This window comes from Panthera onca, chromosome C2 (genome assembly GCF_046562875.1).
Source record: "Panthera onca isolate mPanOnc1 chromosome C2, mPanOnc1 haplotype 2, whole genome shotgun sequence".
Lineage (NCBI taxonomy): Eukaryota > Metazoa > Chordata > Mammalia > Carnivora > Felidae > Panthera > Panthera onca.
In genome coordinates this window covers 3,418,541-3,435,804 of record NC_138347.1, presented here as the reverse complement: position 1 = coordinate 3,435,804, position 17,264 = coordinate 3,418,541, and the positions used below count along the sequence as shown (strand labels likewise).

General features: G+C 59.2%; 1 protein-coding gene across 2 annotated transcripts in view; it reads left to right on the top strand.

Moving 5' to 3' along the window:
- Nucleotides 1-17,264, top strand: part of PDE9A (phosphodiesterase 9A) — an 88,728-nt gene that overhangs the window by 7,090 nt on the left and 64,374 nt on the right. Inside the window, exon 1 of one of the 2 annotated variants that reach the window (XM_060640539.3) lies at nt 728-822. The exons of the other annotated variant lie outside the window; for it this stretch is intronic. Coding sequence (XP_060496522.3) covers nt 775-822 — 48 coding nt within the window. The 5' untranslated portion in view covers nt 728-774. Of the gene's footprint in view, nt 1-727; nt 823-17,264 lie in introns of those variants that run through there. 2 annotated transcript variants of the gene reach the window in all.

The window sequence follows — 17,264 nt, the reverse complement described above, 5'->3', positions numbered from 1 at the left end:
GTTTCCCTGAGCACGATGTCCTCGGGGTCCGTCCACGTTGTGGCATGGGTCCGCTTCCTGACTTCTTAAGACTGAATAAGGGGCGCCTGGGTGGCGCAGTCGGTTAAGCGTCCGACTTCAGCCAGGTCGCGATCTCGCGGTCCGTGAGTTCGAGCCCCGCGTCGGGCTCTGGGCTGATGGCTCAGAGCCTGGAGCCTGCTTCTGATTCTGTGTCTCCCTCTCTCTCTGACCCTCCCCCGTTCATGCTCTGTCTCTCTCTGTCCCAAAAATAAATAAAAAAAAAAAAAAAAAAAAAAAAAAAAAAAACGTTGAAAAAAAAAAAGACTGAATAACATCCCCCCGAGTGTATGGCCCACGTTCTGTCTCTCGGTTCCACTCTCGGTGAACCTGCCTGACGGTCTTTCAACCTCTGTCGTTTCCCTTCTTTCCTCAGCGTGCAAAGCGCGGGCCGTGCTGTGGTGGCACTCTTATTGTCTTTTCTGAAAAGCGGTGTCCTCCCCAAAGCCCTCCGCCGTTTCCTGGCCGCAGTTGCGTTAATCGAGGACGTGGTGTGTGCTGTGGCCGTGAAGGGTGACATGTTATAGGCAGGGACGGTAAACAGTTCGGGGAGGGTGGGCGCTTCTCAGATTCAGTGACGCTCTGTCCACGTACCGACATTATGATGTCCCAGTCCAGAGCCCGGATTCTGGGGCACGCAGGCAAGTTCCTTACGTGCCTCGGTGGCTCCATCCGTGAAGGGGGGTGGAGGGAGCGTCTCCCTCGGGGGTCGTTCGGATGAGACACAGGACTGTGTGTCCAGGGCCGAAGCAGGGCCAGTCCGTGGTGAGTGCCGCGTAGAGCCCTCGCCGCTTGTATCGATCTGTTGAGAGTTTATCTATTCACGCTGCGGACGGAAGGCAGTCAGATGCCCGTGTCTTGTTGGGAGGGCCTCGCCGAGACCCCCGGCTTCCCGCTGCGGGGCGGCAGGTGGCTCCCCGGCAGCTGGCCGTCAGTCCCCGCTCCCGGCCCGTGTCCAGGCGCGCTCTGTGACATGCAGAGATGCTTCCCACCCAGGGACACCGTGCTTCCCGGGGCAGCCCTACATCCACCCTCCTGCCCCCAGCCTTCTCACCGAAGAGAGGACCCACACTTGCCTTTCCTTTCTCTTCTCGCCGGTCCAGAGGTGGGGCCCCGGGATTGCGGAGAGGAGGGAGGGCCGGCGGGGTGGCCGCTGACCCTGCCACGCCTGCTGCTCAGGATGAACGGGGACAGCCTGCCCCCCCCCCCCCACCGGCCGCATTAGGGCTCCAGGCTCCAGCTTCATTGATTTGCCGGAAGGGGTGTGGATGCCACAAGCACTCAACAGTAATTGTGCTGTTGAAGCGAGCAGGGCTCGGGCTCACGGTGTGTGGCTGGTCGCTGCCCGGGCTGCCCGCGGGGGGCTGCTGGCCACACCTCCCCCCACGGGCCCCTGGCCCCCCATGTGCAGCCCGGGGGAGCACCTCAGCCCTGGGAGAGATGGGAGGTGCTTCGGGGAAACAAAGTCAGAGCCTACCCGTACAGTGGCGGGAGTTAGCGGGACCTGGTACGTTCCCCACTCCGTTTAGCCCAGAACACGGCCGTGAGGAAAAGCTGCCACCCTGTCCTGCGATCGGCACCACCAAAGGGACGGTCAGGGTAACGGGCATGGTGTCCAGATGGAGTCTGGTCACCCTGGAGGCCAGTCGCCCACTGGGCCGATTTGTTTTGTAAGCAGAACGGTTAACGGAGCCCTGGAGCCCGGTGATTCAGGCTCTTTATCCTCCCAGCTTCTGCCTTCCGGGTGTTTTTTTTTTTAACTTTTATAGTCTTACGAATGCCAGAGAGAGAGGCAGCACCCAGTACCGCTGACATTATCCTCTAGAATCTTCAATCACGTTAAATTTACATTCGCAAGAGCGGCTAACCCCCTGGGTGCTTATGGAAAGGCTGGCTGTCCACCGAAGCCGCTGGGGGCTGGGCGTGGCTGGGGAGCCTGAGCCATTTCCAAAGTGCTGGGGGGAGGCCCCCAAAATGATGTCTTCGCCCAGAGTCGCGTTATATAAACTTCACACAGAGAACAGTTAAGATGTGAGCAGTGCTTAAAGGTTCGTACATCCCCTCAGATCTCTAGAAGCTTCTGAAGCCTAAGACGTCCTACCGGCACTGCGGAGAACAGAAAATCCGGAGCTCAGAACAGACACCAGAAGGGCTGGGAAACAGGACTCCAGAGATGGCCATGGCCTGCGGAGCCCTTAGGACTTCAGACTCCGCCCTCGAGCCGCCAGGGTGCAGGGCTGTGGTCCCATCCCAGCGTGAATTTGATCCCATTTTGTGGGTGTTGTTTGGAAGGCTGAGCCCTAAGCAGCAGAGGAGGGAGATGGCCTCTGTGCCCCCCCACCTGGCAAAGCCAGCCCAGAAAATTCCAAGGAGCCGGGGTCCAGAGAGGAGCTTCCCCTAGCAGAGGAGTGAGTAGGGAAGTGTAGGAGCAGTGAATTCCCCGCCCCCGCAAATATTTCTGGAAGCGGTGCCGGGTGGCCCGGGGCTGAGCAGGTGAAGGAGGTGGGGCATCAGCCTCGGGGCGCTGCGTGGACACGTGGGCAGGTGGGCAGGTAGTATGAAGGTCGGTGGGAGGTAGGGGGAGGCGCTGAGAAGCGACAGGTGGGTGGGGAGAGGGCTTTCTTGGAGTCAGAATCAGACCTGCCCCCCAGGTGCTGCCTGTGTTAGAGCCCTAATCAGTGTCGCCGGTGCTAACGCCGTGGCCCTGAACGAGCCTGGAGGGCTGTGGCTGGGCGCGCCGGCTCCCACGGGCTCCTGTTCTGAAGGTATAGACGCGTCACAGGCCACCCCACACCCTGCGCCCCACCTCTTGCCCGGAGCACCCTGTTTCTTCCAGCTAGCTTCCTGGCCTGCAGCTTCCCCCCGAGGGCTTCCCCTGAAGCCCGGGGCCTCCCCAGGGATGGGGACCCTGGGTCTCCTGGGTGTTGGTGCGGGAGCAGCCGAGGCCGCAGGCTGGATGCAGAGCCCCTGACACCCCAGTGTGGGTTTCTGATTCGGCCTCAGCCCCTGCAGTGAGCCCTTGTGCGTCCTCCAGAGGGATCCAGGAGCAGGCAGCTTGAGAGGACGCCCTGGAGCGAGGCGGGTCCAGGCAGCAAACGGACCCCTCCTAAGGGCCAGGCTCTCCTTCTGGAAGCAAGAGTCGGGGAGCTGGCGGCTTTCACGCAGCTGCTGTGAGCCCCAGGCATCAAACTAAACGGTGAGCCGCGTGCGGGCCTTTGGCTCTGCGGGACTGCGGAGACACGGCCCCCGGCTGAGGTTCCATCGCGGTGACAGGCCACCCCCAGAGTCCCATGGCGTTGAGCAGAAACCCTGACCTTTGCAGGGACATGTGGCAGCCACCCAGGAGGCACGGGGCGTTTCAGCCTGGCGGGTGGAGGACAAGAAGCAGGGCCGGGGGGCCACTCCAGCCACCTCGGCGGCAGGCACGCAGCCCGCTGGGACCAGCACGAGGCCCCTGCCGCCCACACCCAGAGACACTTGTTTTCTGGCAGGAAAACCATCCTCGATTTTTCTAGTGAAATCTCAAGGTCATGAAAAGGAAAGGGAAAAGAGGAGACCCCGGACGCAGGAAGGAGGGACTCCTCCCCCGTGCAGATGAGGGCTTCTGGATCCCTCCACTCCGGTGGCCACCCAGCTGCCCACTTTCTCCCACGTCTCCGATTTCCACGCCTTGGCCTCGGCTCACCAGGGTGGCTGGGTGAGGGCGTCTGGCCCCGCCTGCCCGCGCTGTCCCCTCCCTGTGCCGGTGCCCGCGTCGTCCTCAGCTCGTGACTGATGCCGGATGAGCTGTCCCCATCCTAACCTCCAGTCCTTCTGGGAGTATTACAGTTATTTCAAAGAGGATTTAAAGTTATATTTGGAGGAGCGTCATGAAAAAGAACTTTGAATAAAAACATGCCCCTGCCTCCGTTTGCCTGCCTTCCGCGCCGGCAACAGAGTGGCCTTGTAGAGGGAGCGGTGTGGCGCAGGACGGTCCCCGTGGCGTCACTAGCGGGAGGGAGCGGGGTTTGCCCGAGGCCGGCCCCCCGGAAGGTGGACGGGAGGACAGAAAAATGTGACCCGCTTCTCCGGGTCGTCCTGGGCTGTTTCTGCTCACGGAAGCTGGGGGTTCCAGGTTCCATGCGAGTTCGGGCCATCGTGTGTCTCGAGGCGGCCAGAGGTGGTGAGTGATTTCTGGGGTTCCGTGAAAATACTTGGATAAGGAGAGAATGATGGTGCGCGGATTCCTCTCGAGAGAAGCCGCGGTCCCCTGTGTGATGCCCGGGAAGGAGGCTGGAGCAGGAAGGGGCGTGAGCCTTCCGCCTTGACGGGTTCTCCTCAAAGGGCTGCAGGACCCGGATCCCCAGGGTTTGCGCCCCGCTCCTGACCTCAGAGCCAACACCTGCCATTCGGCCAAGGCCTCTGGGACACCGTGCAGGACCCACTTCCCGCGAACAGCCCCTCCGCCCGCGCACTTCTGCCTCCCCCCTCCCCCGCCCCGATTTCATTCCTGCCGGGAGAGACAATGGAAGTGATGCCGCTCGCTCGCTTTCCAAGGTGCCAGAGCTCGGGGTCTCCCTGGGGAGGGTTTTCCTGACTCCCAGGCTAGGTCTGGTTGCCACAGGGCTTCCCCACGTCTTTTCACCCTGCCCCGCCACCCCCTCGCCCCTCCCGGATGCGGCTGCGGGCTGTAGGCTGGGGGTCTCCCGTGGGTGGCCCTCCTCGCGGCCCCTGCCCCCGGGCACGAAGGAGCCTGGGGCCTAGGACGGTCTCGCTGGCCGCACTCAGCCTCCTGATACAGCCGAGCCCAACAGAGCCCTGGGGGACAAGGGTGCAGGTCGGGCCGGAGAGCCAGGCAGGGGCCCAGTGAGGGGACACGGGACGGTCGGGCACCCTTGAATGGGACCCCAGAAGTAAAGCAATTGTCCACCGGAGAGACACCTTCAGAAATGTCCCCACACAAAACAGTCCTTGGAGGGGGACTCCACCCCCACACATTTCTTACCCGTTCGGCTGTCTGCTCTTTGCATTTTCCGTCCCCTGTGGTCCGTTATTTATCACGGCGGAGACTGGCCTCAGACACCAGAAGTAGAAAACAAAACAGAGCAAGCCGGAGAGTGACACGAGGGGTGAATGGATCGGCCATGACAAATGGGTTCAGCGCGGAGGGGGCCGCGGGCCCTCGCAGACACAGGCGCAGGGAGAGGGGCCCTGAAATCCTGCCCAGCCCAGGCCCGGAGCCCGAGCTGGAGGGCTGTTTAGACGGTCTGGGCGGCCGTGTCCTGCTGATGAGCATTGTCAACCAGGACAGGAGTTCCCGTGGATCCCCAGGCTGCTCTTGTCCGGCCTCCCCGCCCAGGCCCCCATCGGCCCCCTCCGGGAGGGGAGGGGCTGGGGGACAAGGTCATGGGTCCCCTCTCTGGAATCCGGCCCGCCCGGCCCCTCCTGGGGTGCGCCCCCAGTCATATCCGCACTCCGTGCCTCACGCAGCCTCAAGGATTCCTATTCTCTGCAAAGAGAGTCCAGTCTTAGGATGGAGGCCAAGGACACAACGGCTCCTGGGCCGACACCAGCGCATTCCCGCTGTCAGCGTCACTGAAAACAGCACCAGGTTATCCTCTCGCGGTTCTGGAGGCCAGAGTCCAGGATCAACACCACGGGACCTCCCTCAAGATGCTGGCAGAGCTCCCCCCCCCGCCCCCGGAGGCTCTAGAGGGAAGCGTTCTTCGCTGCTTCCTACTTCGGGGGGCTGTCAGCACCCTTTGGCTCGTGGCCACACACTTCAGCACCTCCCGAACTCTCTGTCTTCACACCACTCCTCCTCCTGTGTCACCTGTCCCTCTCTGCGGCCTCGCCATTCGGGGGTTTCCCATACGGCCCATCCAGAGAATCCGGGCTCATCTCTTCCCAGGATCCCCAATCTTACCGCGTCTGCTGAGGCTTTGCCTCGGAGGGCGGAGAAGGACGCCACAGGGCTCTTAGCCGCCCAGTTGTACGTGTTTCCGGCCTCGGATTAAACCACAGGCCCTTGTCTCCAAGGCTCCTCACATAACGGCTGTTCCCCGAAGCCGGCGGGATCATCGGTCTGGAGCGTGGACGGGGCGCAGTGGGGCGGTCGCGCCTTCCCTGCACCTGCGGCCCGGTGCCTCGTGCTCCTTGTGGCCTCCCGTCCCTCAAGGCCGGCCCTCCTTCACAGATGGGTCACATCTGCCTTTATTTGTGCGTGTGATGACGTCACTGCCTCCCCTGCCTGCCGGCTGCCCGCACACTCCAAGCAGGGTCCTACATTTCTGTCTACTCTACTCCCACACCAAATTTTGCTGTTCATTTTGACGGAGTTAACTCATGCCGTGCTGAGCAAACGTGCCTCCAGACCCGTTCGCTTAACAGACGAGAGGGCCCCCCGTGCGTGCACGGGAGCCGAAAGGAGATGCCTGGTGGGCCGTTAGCCGTGCGCCCGCCCCCCAGCCCCCTCCGCCACCGTGGCCCCGCTTGCTTATCCGGCAGCCCTGGGATCAGCAGACTGCAGTTTGCATCTGGCACAGACACGCGTGTAGCTGTGGGATCCTGACCCTCGGATTCCACACCTGCGCCACGGGGATAGTCCCTGCCTAGCACACATTCGTCTCGCGCCCACAACGTAGCAGGGATTTGCAAGTATGTTACAAGGGCGACCAGTGTCTCGTCTTCCCCGTGTTGCAGATGAGGACAGTGTGCCCACCAACCCCAGGGCGCGTCAGAGGCAGAGCTGGGGCTGAACCAGGAAGGCTGGCTTCGGGTGCCGCGCGCCACAGCACAGACCTCAGGGAAAGGTCTACCCATGGGGTGCGAGGGTCACTCCAGCCCTCGGGCTCGGTGCGGCGACCGCCCCGTGGGGGCCTCCCGGCACCTCGAGGCACGTGGAGCTGTATTACCCCCACTGTGAGGATGAGAGGGCCCTGCAGGGGCAGGGAGGGTGGTATTTGGGGGACTCCCCTTGTGTTTGCTCCCAGCTAGCCCTCCCACCATTCCGGGAGACTTTGGGCCGCGTCCGAGGGCGGTCGTCAGTATTTCCGGGTGTCCTTCGTCACCCTGAGCCGTCGCGTCCTCACCCCTCCCCGCCGACCATCGCCCCCTGCCGGACACTCACGCACGCCCTTCCCCTCCATCGCCGCTCCCTCGCTGTGTGACTCTGGAAAAGTTCCTGACGCTCTCTGAGCCTTCCTATCTACAAAACAGGAAGAAGGATACCCACCCTCAAGGGTACTTTAAGGACCAAAGGTTATGAGCGTTCTTCACCAAATCGCGCAGGGAAAGGAAAGGGGACCGTGTCTCACACACTCACACACGTGTTTGTTTTCAATTCGGGATCCAAACCTGGCCCACACATTGTATTTATTTGCGGTCTCCCTAAGTCTCTTCCTATCCACGTATTTCATGCCCTTTACATTCCTTGCCATTTATTTGGAGGTGAACGCTTGCTACTTCTGATCCTTAAAGACACAGACACGGATACAGGCCCGGATACAGACCCAGATATAGAAATACAGATGCACCTGTAGCTATGACGCCCCGAAGGATGATAAGGGAGATTGTTGTTAGTTTTCCTTCCATGTGGAATATCGCCCCGTGGCTGTCTTGAACCGTAAGAAAGGATCCCGTAGGTTAGGGATCCACGCTGAAGTCCATACAGATGAAGCCATATGTCTACCCTGGGTTTTCAGTCACCCCGCGGGGGAGATGTCGGGGTGCAGATGACTCGGGCTGGGCCTGTGCTGGTGGCCGTGGGGGTAGGGGGCCGCGGTGGGGCTCCGCTGTCGTGCACGCTCGAACGTTTCCAGAGTACAAAACTTCTCTTCTGTAGAGGAATGTATGTAATGAGTCTGGTGCATACTTATAAATGGTAGTTTCCGCTGTTATTTTATATTCTTTTCAAACGCAGTGACCAGAAAAATACCTCCTAACTTGGAAAGGGAAATGAGGCCTGATAGAGAGTTTATTTTAGCGGATTGCCTGACAGTTAACTGTAATCCACTCTGCGGCATCATCCTTAAGGGTTCGAAAACAAGGGGCAAAACATTGTGCTCACATTTATATGACTGTAAAATTTGTAATTAGAGGTGAATCGCAGACAGATTGCAGACATAGATAGATGGAGAGAGAAGTAGACGGCCCACATGCTTCCTCGGTGACACGTGTTTATTTCTTGAGTATTTAAAAACATAAAATGTGGGATTTTGGTCTTGGTCTCTTTTTAGCCTGTTCTCTATATTAAACACTTGTAATTCTTGGGCACTAAAAAGCCGGTGGAAATTCGTCTTTTAATTCCCTCAAAGATAGAAAAGTTGTGAGTCCAGGGATGGGCCGTGATTTGGCCGCTTTATGGGCGGTGCGGGTTGAGCTCTAACTCCTGAAGCTGGGGCATGGGATCCAGGAGTCAGACCGAAATACCCTGGTGTGCTTTGAAGGCAGACAAAGCCTTATGAAAGCTTCTAGAAGCAGATGTAAACCTGAATAGGTTCTAGGAACTACAGAAAATAAGTCACAGTTTGATAGACGAAAGATAAGGAATTTGAATTGGTTTATTTTCCTCTGGGAGAGGAGCCTAAGTCAATATGTCATCAGAAGTACCGATAATTGAAAACAAGGCAAAGGGAGGACGGATATGCCATTACGGGCAAGTGACAGTGGCAGAGGCCAAGAGACCACTCCTGCTTCCCGTGCAGACCGCCCCTAGAGGTCTCCCTTCAGGAACAGCACGCGGCACTGGGTTCAGAGCCAAGCGGGTCCAAGTTTGCATTTGGGACCGCGCTGGCCAGGCCAGCTTCTTCTCTCTCTGTGGCTCGGAGCCCTCATCTGTGACAGGGGTGATGATGATGTCCCAGGGTCACTGGGCTCAGACTCTGGCTCAAGAATAGTCGTGATCCTGTCAGGTCGTGGTGATGGTGGTGGTGGTGAAGATGTGATGACAGAGGTCAAGGTGGAGGTGATGGCGGAGGTGACAGTCGAGGTGACGATGGTGGCTCTGGCATCATCAGGGGTGTGACACAAACCAGCAGATGCAAATTTCAGCCCCAGCTCGTTTGCACAGGCCAACCCTTGGGCGCCAGTGCTCCCGGATCTGATGGGCAGATCCTGTGCTCCGTGGGAGGCAAAGAACCGCCCACAATTCTGCCCTCGGGGACCTCATCTTCCGAAGACTTTCTTCCTGTTTAACGAAGACGAAAGGAACCCGGACCAGAGTGAGGTCACGCTGATCCCTGAGCCCAGCAAAGTTTTCTCAACTCCTGCTTGGTGATTCGATGAACTAATCAATACACGTCTGCGTCGATCTGACCCCAGTTTTCATTGCACTGTGGATGTAGTTGAATGTGGTTGATGAGCAGTACAAGGATACCAGAGCGATGGAACCTGCTCTGTGACAGCTTTCCCGAGATAACACGTCCTTTCGTGCCACACTCTGCTGAAACACCCAGGAACGCCGACATGTCGAGGCCGAAGCTGTGTGCCCTTGCTGCCTCTTGCTTGTGAAAATGGCCTTTGAGGGGTCAAGGAGGAGCCTCCCCAGCCCCATCCCCAGGGAAGGGTTTCAAAGGGCCCCTCCTGTAATCACAGAGGCCACATAACTTAGCACTTGGTGCACACCAAGCTCTCTGTGTGTCATGATGAACCTTCCTGACATCCCAGAGGCGCAGGAAAACTACTTTCCTCACTCTGCCGGAGAGTCAGAGCCTCAGAGCGGTTAAGAAATCTGCCCTGGGTTGAGCCGGTAAAAGGAGAGGCTGGAAGTGAACTCACGTCTGTGGCTCCTCCCTGCTCACCCCTCTGCCCTGCATGTGCCTGGAGCAGTGCACAACACCAGCGTCCCGCCAGGGGTAATCCAAGGGATGTGAGACAGCTAAAATGGCCCACGCTCCAGGCAAACCAAGACCGGCCGGTTCAGACCAAGCCGGCTGAGAGCAGCCGCTCACCCAGCTGACTTACTCGTGGCCAGACCCACTTACTCTGCCCTGATGGCCAAAGAGTTAGTGCTGTGATTTGCACAGTGCTAGCAACCCAACTGCTTCCCCCTCCACACACACAAAATTTTACATGCAATCCTAATATGTGAAGCTTATATAAAGTTAAGTGACATGTGTTAGTACCCATTTGTCCTGTAAGTTCACATCTATAGCACGCAGTAAAGAACGAATGGGAACAGAGGGGGTCCCTGCCTGAGCACTGGGGTTAGAATCGGGAGCTCGGGGCGGCATCCACCGGCTAACGGCCTCAGCGTCAGTTAACGTCACTGGCCCCAGATTTACTGGCCCCCAAGACACTCCCTGAGGAGCGCACCCTGGCCCACACTGTCCTGCGGACGTGAGCAGGGCTGTGTGGCCCCATGACTTGGGGGCCAGGACTCGGCCTTAGGACAGCGGTCAGGGGCAGCCTCGTGGGGGCCAACCCAGCGGACCTGACCCCAAAGACAATGTGTCCCCCCCTCAGATCATTGATACTTAGGTTATTACAGCCGAGGGTTTGCTTTGTAATTACATCTAAAGGAGTTTGAGGCGATCTACTGGAAGGAAGGAAATCTGAATCAGGGGTTGCCAGGACCCCGTCCTGCGCCCCTGTGCCCCAGGGCGGCTCTGGTCAACCAGAATGCGCCCTTCAGAAGTCAGCCGCTTCCCCGCCTGAGCCGGTCTCAGCCCATCTGCTGGTCTGGACTCTGCAGGGCCCCTGAGCCTGCTCATTGCAGCTTCCTCAGCAGGAGGCCCCGGGCCTCCACACCCTTCCTGGTCCCTGGTCAGCAGGGCCCTGAAGATGCATGGGTCTGAGGGGTGTTCCAGTAAGGTCTGGAGCCTAGGAATTCTTTAACAGGGAGTCCCGGCCCATGGGGGAGCACCTGGCTGCGTCTCCAGCACTCAGAGCACCTGCTGGGGACGGGAGCGCCCCCTGGCCTCCCCCTTCCGTTTCCCCGACTCGGGTTTCCTCGGGTCCCAGTGCCCCGTGGGGTCCCTCCAGGCCCCAGTTTTTTCTCTCACCTCATTCTGCCCCAGGAGGCACCTGGCCTCGTTCTCTGCCCTGGATTCTTGCTCTGCCCTCCCCCCAACGCCTTCTCTGGGTCCCCCCACCCCCTGCCGGCTCTGCACCCTGCCCCCCATGTTCCCCTGGTGCCTCCCTCTCACGCTGGTTCCCACACTCCTTGCTGAGCGCTATTTAAATTCTGGGTTTTGTCCTCTGGTTAATTTCCTCATCTGCTTGGCGTAATGCCAAAGAATATTCTTTCCGAATAAAAAATGGTAAAGGCCGTTATTTGTCTCCTAAGAATTCTATGTAAATGCAGCACAGCACGTGCTCGGGGGGCGGGGGGGGATGTTCATAAAGCTACTTCTGTTATCAGTTACTAACCTCAGCTTCCAGATCTAGATAACTCTTGCTTCTAAAAGCCCTGCAGAGTCACTGTAGAATATTTGGGAAACGCAGAGCATATAAAAAGAAAAGAACCCATTGTGCCACCAGACGTTTCGGGACCTCTCCCGAGGCTGTGTTCTCGTGTGTGTGTGCGTGTGTGGCTCTCTTTTATTTACATAATTCTTTACCCTGATCATTTCACTCAGCATTACGTCAGCCGTACTTTCCGATAGAACGTGAAGTCGTCTTCAGAAACATGATTTTAGTGCCAACATAACGTTCCGTCCTGGAGACTAGCTCAAATGGAGTCATTTCGTCGTTTATGTGATATTTCTCCTAATCCCGTTTCTCTGCAATACGTAACAGGAGAGGAGCCTCCCTGGCCGTGGCTCTTTGCTTGCAAAGCGGCCGCGCAGGTCAGGGGTTTGGCTCACCGTAGGCGTGAGCTCACTCGTGAAAAGGGCAACTCGTGAACTCGTGAACGGTGTTAGAAGGGCACTTTATAAATGCTCTTATTATTATGCTCCCTGTTATTGTTTCCCTAAGAGCAGTTCCTGGAAACGGCTTCCTGGGTCAGAGGGCAAGCGTTTGCCAAACCACTTTCCGCCAGGGCCGTGTGGGTGCACATTCCGGACAGGGCGCCCCCTCGCGACCCCCGGCCAGAGCTACCGCACAAAACCTCTCGAAAGGTAGACACACAGTTGTAGCAGAGAATACCGAGAGGGGCGCCTGGGTGGCTCAGCCCTTGGAGCATCTGACCCTTGGCTTTGGCTCAGGTCATGATCTCACGGTTCGTGGGTTCGAGCCCCGCACCGGGCTCTGTGCTGACGGTGCGGTGCCTGCTCGAGATTCTCTCTCTCCCTCTCTCTCTCTCTCTGCCGCTCCCCTGCTCCCTCTCTCTCTCTCTTTCTCAAAATAAAGAAATAAACTTAAAAAAACCCAGAGGGAAACCCAGTTTCCCTCGTGGCAACTTCTTGCAAAATTATAGGAGTGTCACAACCAGGACGTGGACGCTGAGTTGACCCAACACCTCACTCGGGTTTCGCCCGCTTTATCGTGCTTGTTCGCGTGTGCGTATTGCGTTGTATACATGTTTGTCAAACGCACAGATTCTCATTGCCACCCCCCGATCACCCCTTTTGAGACCCCACCCCCCACTCATCCTCCCCTCTCCTGCCGCCACCCACCCAGTCCCCAGCTCCTGGCTGACGCTAATCCGTTCTCCGTGTCTAAAGTTTTGTCATCTCAGGGGTGTCTTCTGAATGGAATCACACAGTATGGAACCTTCGGGGATTGGCTTTTATTCACTTGGCACGAATCCCTCCGGATTCATCCGGTCGTTGTGTGGACCGGTAATTTATTTCTGTTTCCTGCTAAGCGGTGTTCCGTGGTGTGGACGGACCCCAGCGTGCTGGCGTTCACCCGTCGAAGGGCGCGTTCGTCGCTTCCAGATTTTGGCCGTCTATCACTCTTTCACCATCGTCAATTTGGTTATTCCCTTCTATTTTCTTGGAGGCCGATAGGGCTATTTTTAGAAGTCCGTACCGTTGTTTTGGTGGAGTACAGATTTTTCATGTCAGCGGGACATTTATAATTAATGAACATCATCATCAATTACAAGAGTAAATACAAGTTAACACTGAGATTTAAAATGCCCCGGGGGGCTGAGATCAACAGCCGGTGTGAACAGAGCGAGGGGGGTTGGGGGGGCCAGAAGCGAGCGTCCCGGAAGCATCCATCCAGTTCTGATTAACCAGAGGAGGCCACACGGAACATTCCCTGTGTGGAGAAGCAGAGCTCACCCGTTGCTCCGCGGGAAGGGGGACTTGGTGGAAGAGGAAAGCGTCTTCCCTCCCTGTGCTAGGACCCCAGCAGTGTGGTGTCTGTGACTCAGTATCCTCAGCGGAAGCCCGTAACATCCCTTGGGGGGCAACACCGCAGGAGAATCATAATGAGGACAATTTTGCCTGAGATTCGTTACCCCCAGGTTCTAAGCAGCTCTGTGAAAACTGTTGCTAAGGCAATTGAGTAAAAAATTTCACAGGCGCCATACACGGGAACAGCAAGTCAATGAACGTGATTGCATGTTTTACAACAGCCAACCCCGAAAGCACGACATGTCTGACACCGAGAGGTTTTTAATGATTTTCAGGAGTTCTGGGGACGTTTTCCGTGACTTTGAAAGGTGACTAACGCCGTCTGGTTTGCCAGCTTCGTGAGACTGCGCGCGCCCCGATCAGGATGGTGGCCGGCCTCGCGGAGGAGATCCCCGGGGACGCTCAGCTCCCTCGGGAGGCCACCCCCGCCACCCCCACCGTGCCCGGTCCCTAGTCCCCTCCCGACATCCGCAGATTGAACTTTTCTTCTGTGATGGTGGCGGTCGTCGTCTTTCCCAGGCTGCAAAACTCAGCCCAAACCCACACAGCCACTTGGTTATCTTACTTGTCCGGATGGGGAGCATTTCATAATGCAAAACCACAGATATCTGCGCAGGAAACCCAGCTTCTAGTGGTCACTGACTTCGTGCCAGTCCACCCGAGAATGTGACAAGCCCAGCAAGAGTCGTTCTCAGCAGCTGCGGGGAAGCGCCTCGGCCGGGCCCCCGCCTCCCCGAGCGGGTGTGGGAGACCCGGGAGCACAGGGTGCAGGAGATCTGGAAGGACAGGGTGCAGGGCCTGGGGGGGCGCTAGGGTGCGGGAAACCCGGAAGGGCGCAGCGCGGGGCCTGGGGGGGCACCCACAGGCCTGAGCCCTCGGCGGCTCTCCTACTCCTGCCCAAGAGCCCGACGGCTCCCAAGAGGGGGTCATTTCCTCGGAGACGGTGCCAGCCACAGCTGGCAGAGCAAGGCCCGCGGGCAGGAAGCTGCAAGTCATGTGTGTGAAGGCCATGAAGACGCCATCAGCCCGCTTCTGTGCACCTGCCCCCTCCGGAACACAAGCGCCCACCCGCCCTGCGGCCCTCCCCGGGCAGCCCGGCTGGTTCTGTGCACCGGGACCGCGGGGCCCAGCCCGGGGCTGTGCACCCCCCACGCTTTGTCATCGTCCTTCCCTGAGGGGAAAGTGGAAACAAAAGGAGAGCAGACGGTGGACATTAAGACCAGCTTTCCTCAAACATTGCTTTGTCTGTGAATCGCACGTGAATGTGTCATGAGGCATAATACATCCTTCAACGGTCCCCGGTATCTGGCCAACGTGGGATGCAGCCCCCCCCGCCCCCGCCACAGGCATCCGGCATTTCCTGAGCGTCCGCCACCCGCTGGACCCGCGCCAGGCTCTGGGCACGGCAGAGCGAGACACGGACGGTGTGGCGGCCACGGCCACCTGTGGTCAGGGCTGGGGTGGACGTGGAAGCAGGGGCCGGGCCTGCCTTGACACGGCCAGATGCGGAGCAGGGCTGGGAGCCCGGGGAGGGGTGCGGACGTGCGGGGACCGGGGCGCACACCAGCCACTGCCTTCCTCCGCTGGAATAGGAGCTTCGTCAAGCCTGTGAGTCACAGCCTGGCCGCTGCCCGCGCCATGCACACTGCTGCCGAGTTGAAGAATTGGCCACCAAAGGTGTCTCGCCAGGCCAGTCCCTCCGTACTGTTGGGCGTAACACCACACCTCGCAGGTTCACGGAGCCAGGTGTGGTGACGCAGGAGTGGTCCGGGTGAGAGGTGACAGCCGGAAACGGGAGGGTAACACGAAGGAGCCCTGGCAGCTTGCCACTGGCCGAGGATGAGGAAGCCCAAACTCCCAGGCCCTCTGAGTAGGGGGAAGAACCTTCTGGAAAAGGTCCGGGCTGCCCCCATCTGTGGGTGAATGCCTCATCACCTCTGCTGGTCTCGCCGAAGCCTGGAGCCCCCCCCCCGCCATACCCCATCCCCGTGTCACTGCTGGCCCGCGTCCTGTTTCCCAGTCAGTGCACCCATCGAAATCCTGTTTCTGCTCTGGAACATCCCAGGTGGCTCATCACTGTCACTGGGGTCTCCTCTCCTCGCGGGATGCCCGCCCACATCCGCACCGCGCGCTTCCTGCCGGATACACGGCTTCATCGCTCCGTGGAAGGTCCTGGTTGAATGCTCCCGGAGGGGACTTGGGAGCAGCGCTGTCCTGCGCCTGGGTTTGCAGGAAGACCACACACAGAGTGCCCTCCGGGAGCCGCGGTTCAGCCACGATCAAATCTTCACCCGCCTAGCGTTGTAGCGGGGAACTCGTTTGCCTGGAGCTGGCGCTGCGGCCCGGAGACCCCGTCCACCCCCCTGCCTTTGGCAGGCAAGCAGCACAGTGTGGCTGGAAGCCGGGACCTCGGGGGTCCCTCCCCGCACGCTCCCTCCACGAGCCTCTGAAAGGGGAGTCCGGGGAGAGCGGGGAAAACACAGACCAGGGCCCTCTGTGAACAGAATCACATTCCGGGAAGAGGCCTCTGGACCCAGAATCAGAGAGAAGCCACACCCCGTCCTCTAGAACCGGCCCATCCTGTGTCTGTAACCCGCAGACCACCCGGTTGTGGGTTTGGCGGCCGATGGCCACCCTCTGCAGCCACCAGCCCTGCTCCTCTAAGTACGTCGGTCGAGGTGCTTTTGATAACTTGGAAACAGAAGTGGGGTTATGTCAGTTCAAGAGGCTCAGGGTTCGCGGTGGACGGATGTGAGGAGGTGCGTATGGGCGGGTCCCGATCTGGGGCTGCGGGAAATGTGCTGGACAGCTAGCGGGTGGAGATGCCCTGCGCTCTGACAGGTGTGCATTGGCCACTGCCGTCCCTGCGCCTTGAACCTGAGTCCCCACCTGTAAGGACAGGCCCGGAGGACGCCTGTCAGGAAGGAGCCCCGCTCAGCCAACCTGGCCAGAGCCCCGGGTCTCAGCCCTGGGCGGCCCGATAGGAATGGGTCAAGGCTGGTCCCAACTGTGAGCTGAGCCAGAAAGTCCAGTCAACCTGGGCTCCAGCGACACCTGCCTCTCTTCCTCGTCCTGACCGACTGTTGATCGGTGCCACAAAGCAGCAGGACCGTCCTGCTGTGAGCTTGGGGATCCCCCTCCCAACCCCTGCTTCCGTCTTTGCCTTTCTGGAGTCAAGCATTGCTCCCTCCCCAAGAAACAGTGAAGCAGAGAACTGGGTTAGATGTTCCTTCTTCAAGCCCTGGAAATCCCACAGGCTGTAAATTTGAAGTCCTACGAAAACAAAACTGGATGCCGAACAAAATGGAGCGGGAGGTCATCCGGTGCATTTGGCAACCCAGAGCCCCCGGGAGACCGGCACCCAGAAGCGCGGGATTCCAGAGCCAGCGGGAACCGTGAGGTCCGTGCGCAGTGGAGACGGCTGGCGTTGGGGTTGTGTGGAAACACGGTGTCCGAATGATGCCTTCAGCCACCCGCCCTCCCATGTCGCTCCTCACGGACCCGGGAGCAGGTCGCCTGATGCAATCGGTGCCATCTGCAGAATGGCAAACCGAGGCTCCAAGGTTCCCGTCTTCCCAGTGAGGGGTGGGGAGGGCAAGAGAGGAGCCGGTGGGCAGAGGGAGTAGCCGGTGGGGACAAGCCCTGCCCTGCCCTGCCCTGTCGCTGGAAGGAGGCTGGTGTGAGTGCAGGCACGGAATGACACCCACGACCTGGGAGTCTAGGTGCTGCGGCCAGGTGTGTGCACGGGGCGGGGCGGCCCTGGACGCGTTCCGACCGCCACTGGCTGGCGGGGCCTGAGGGGGCCTCTTTGGCTTTGATCCCGCATGGGGCTGGGCTTGTGGCCCCCGTGCCCCTCATCGGTTATGCGGCAGCAGGAAGGTTCTAGACACAGAAGCTCCCGCTGGCATCACAGGCCCCAGCCGAACAAGAAGATTAGCATCCAGCAGGCGAGAGATGGGTCCTCGTGTGTTTCTCGTG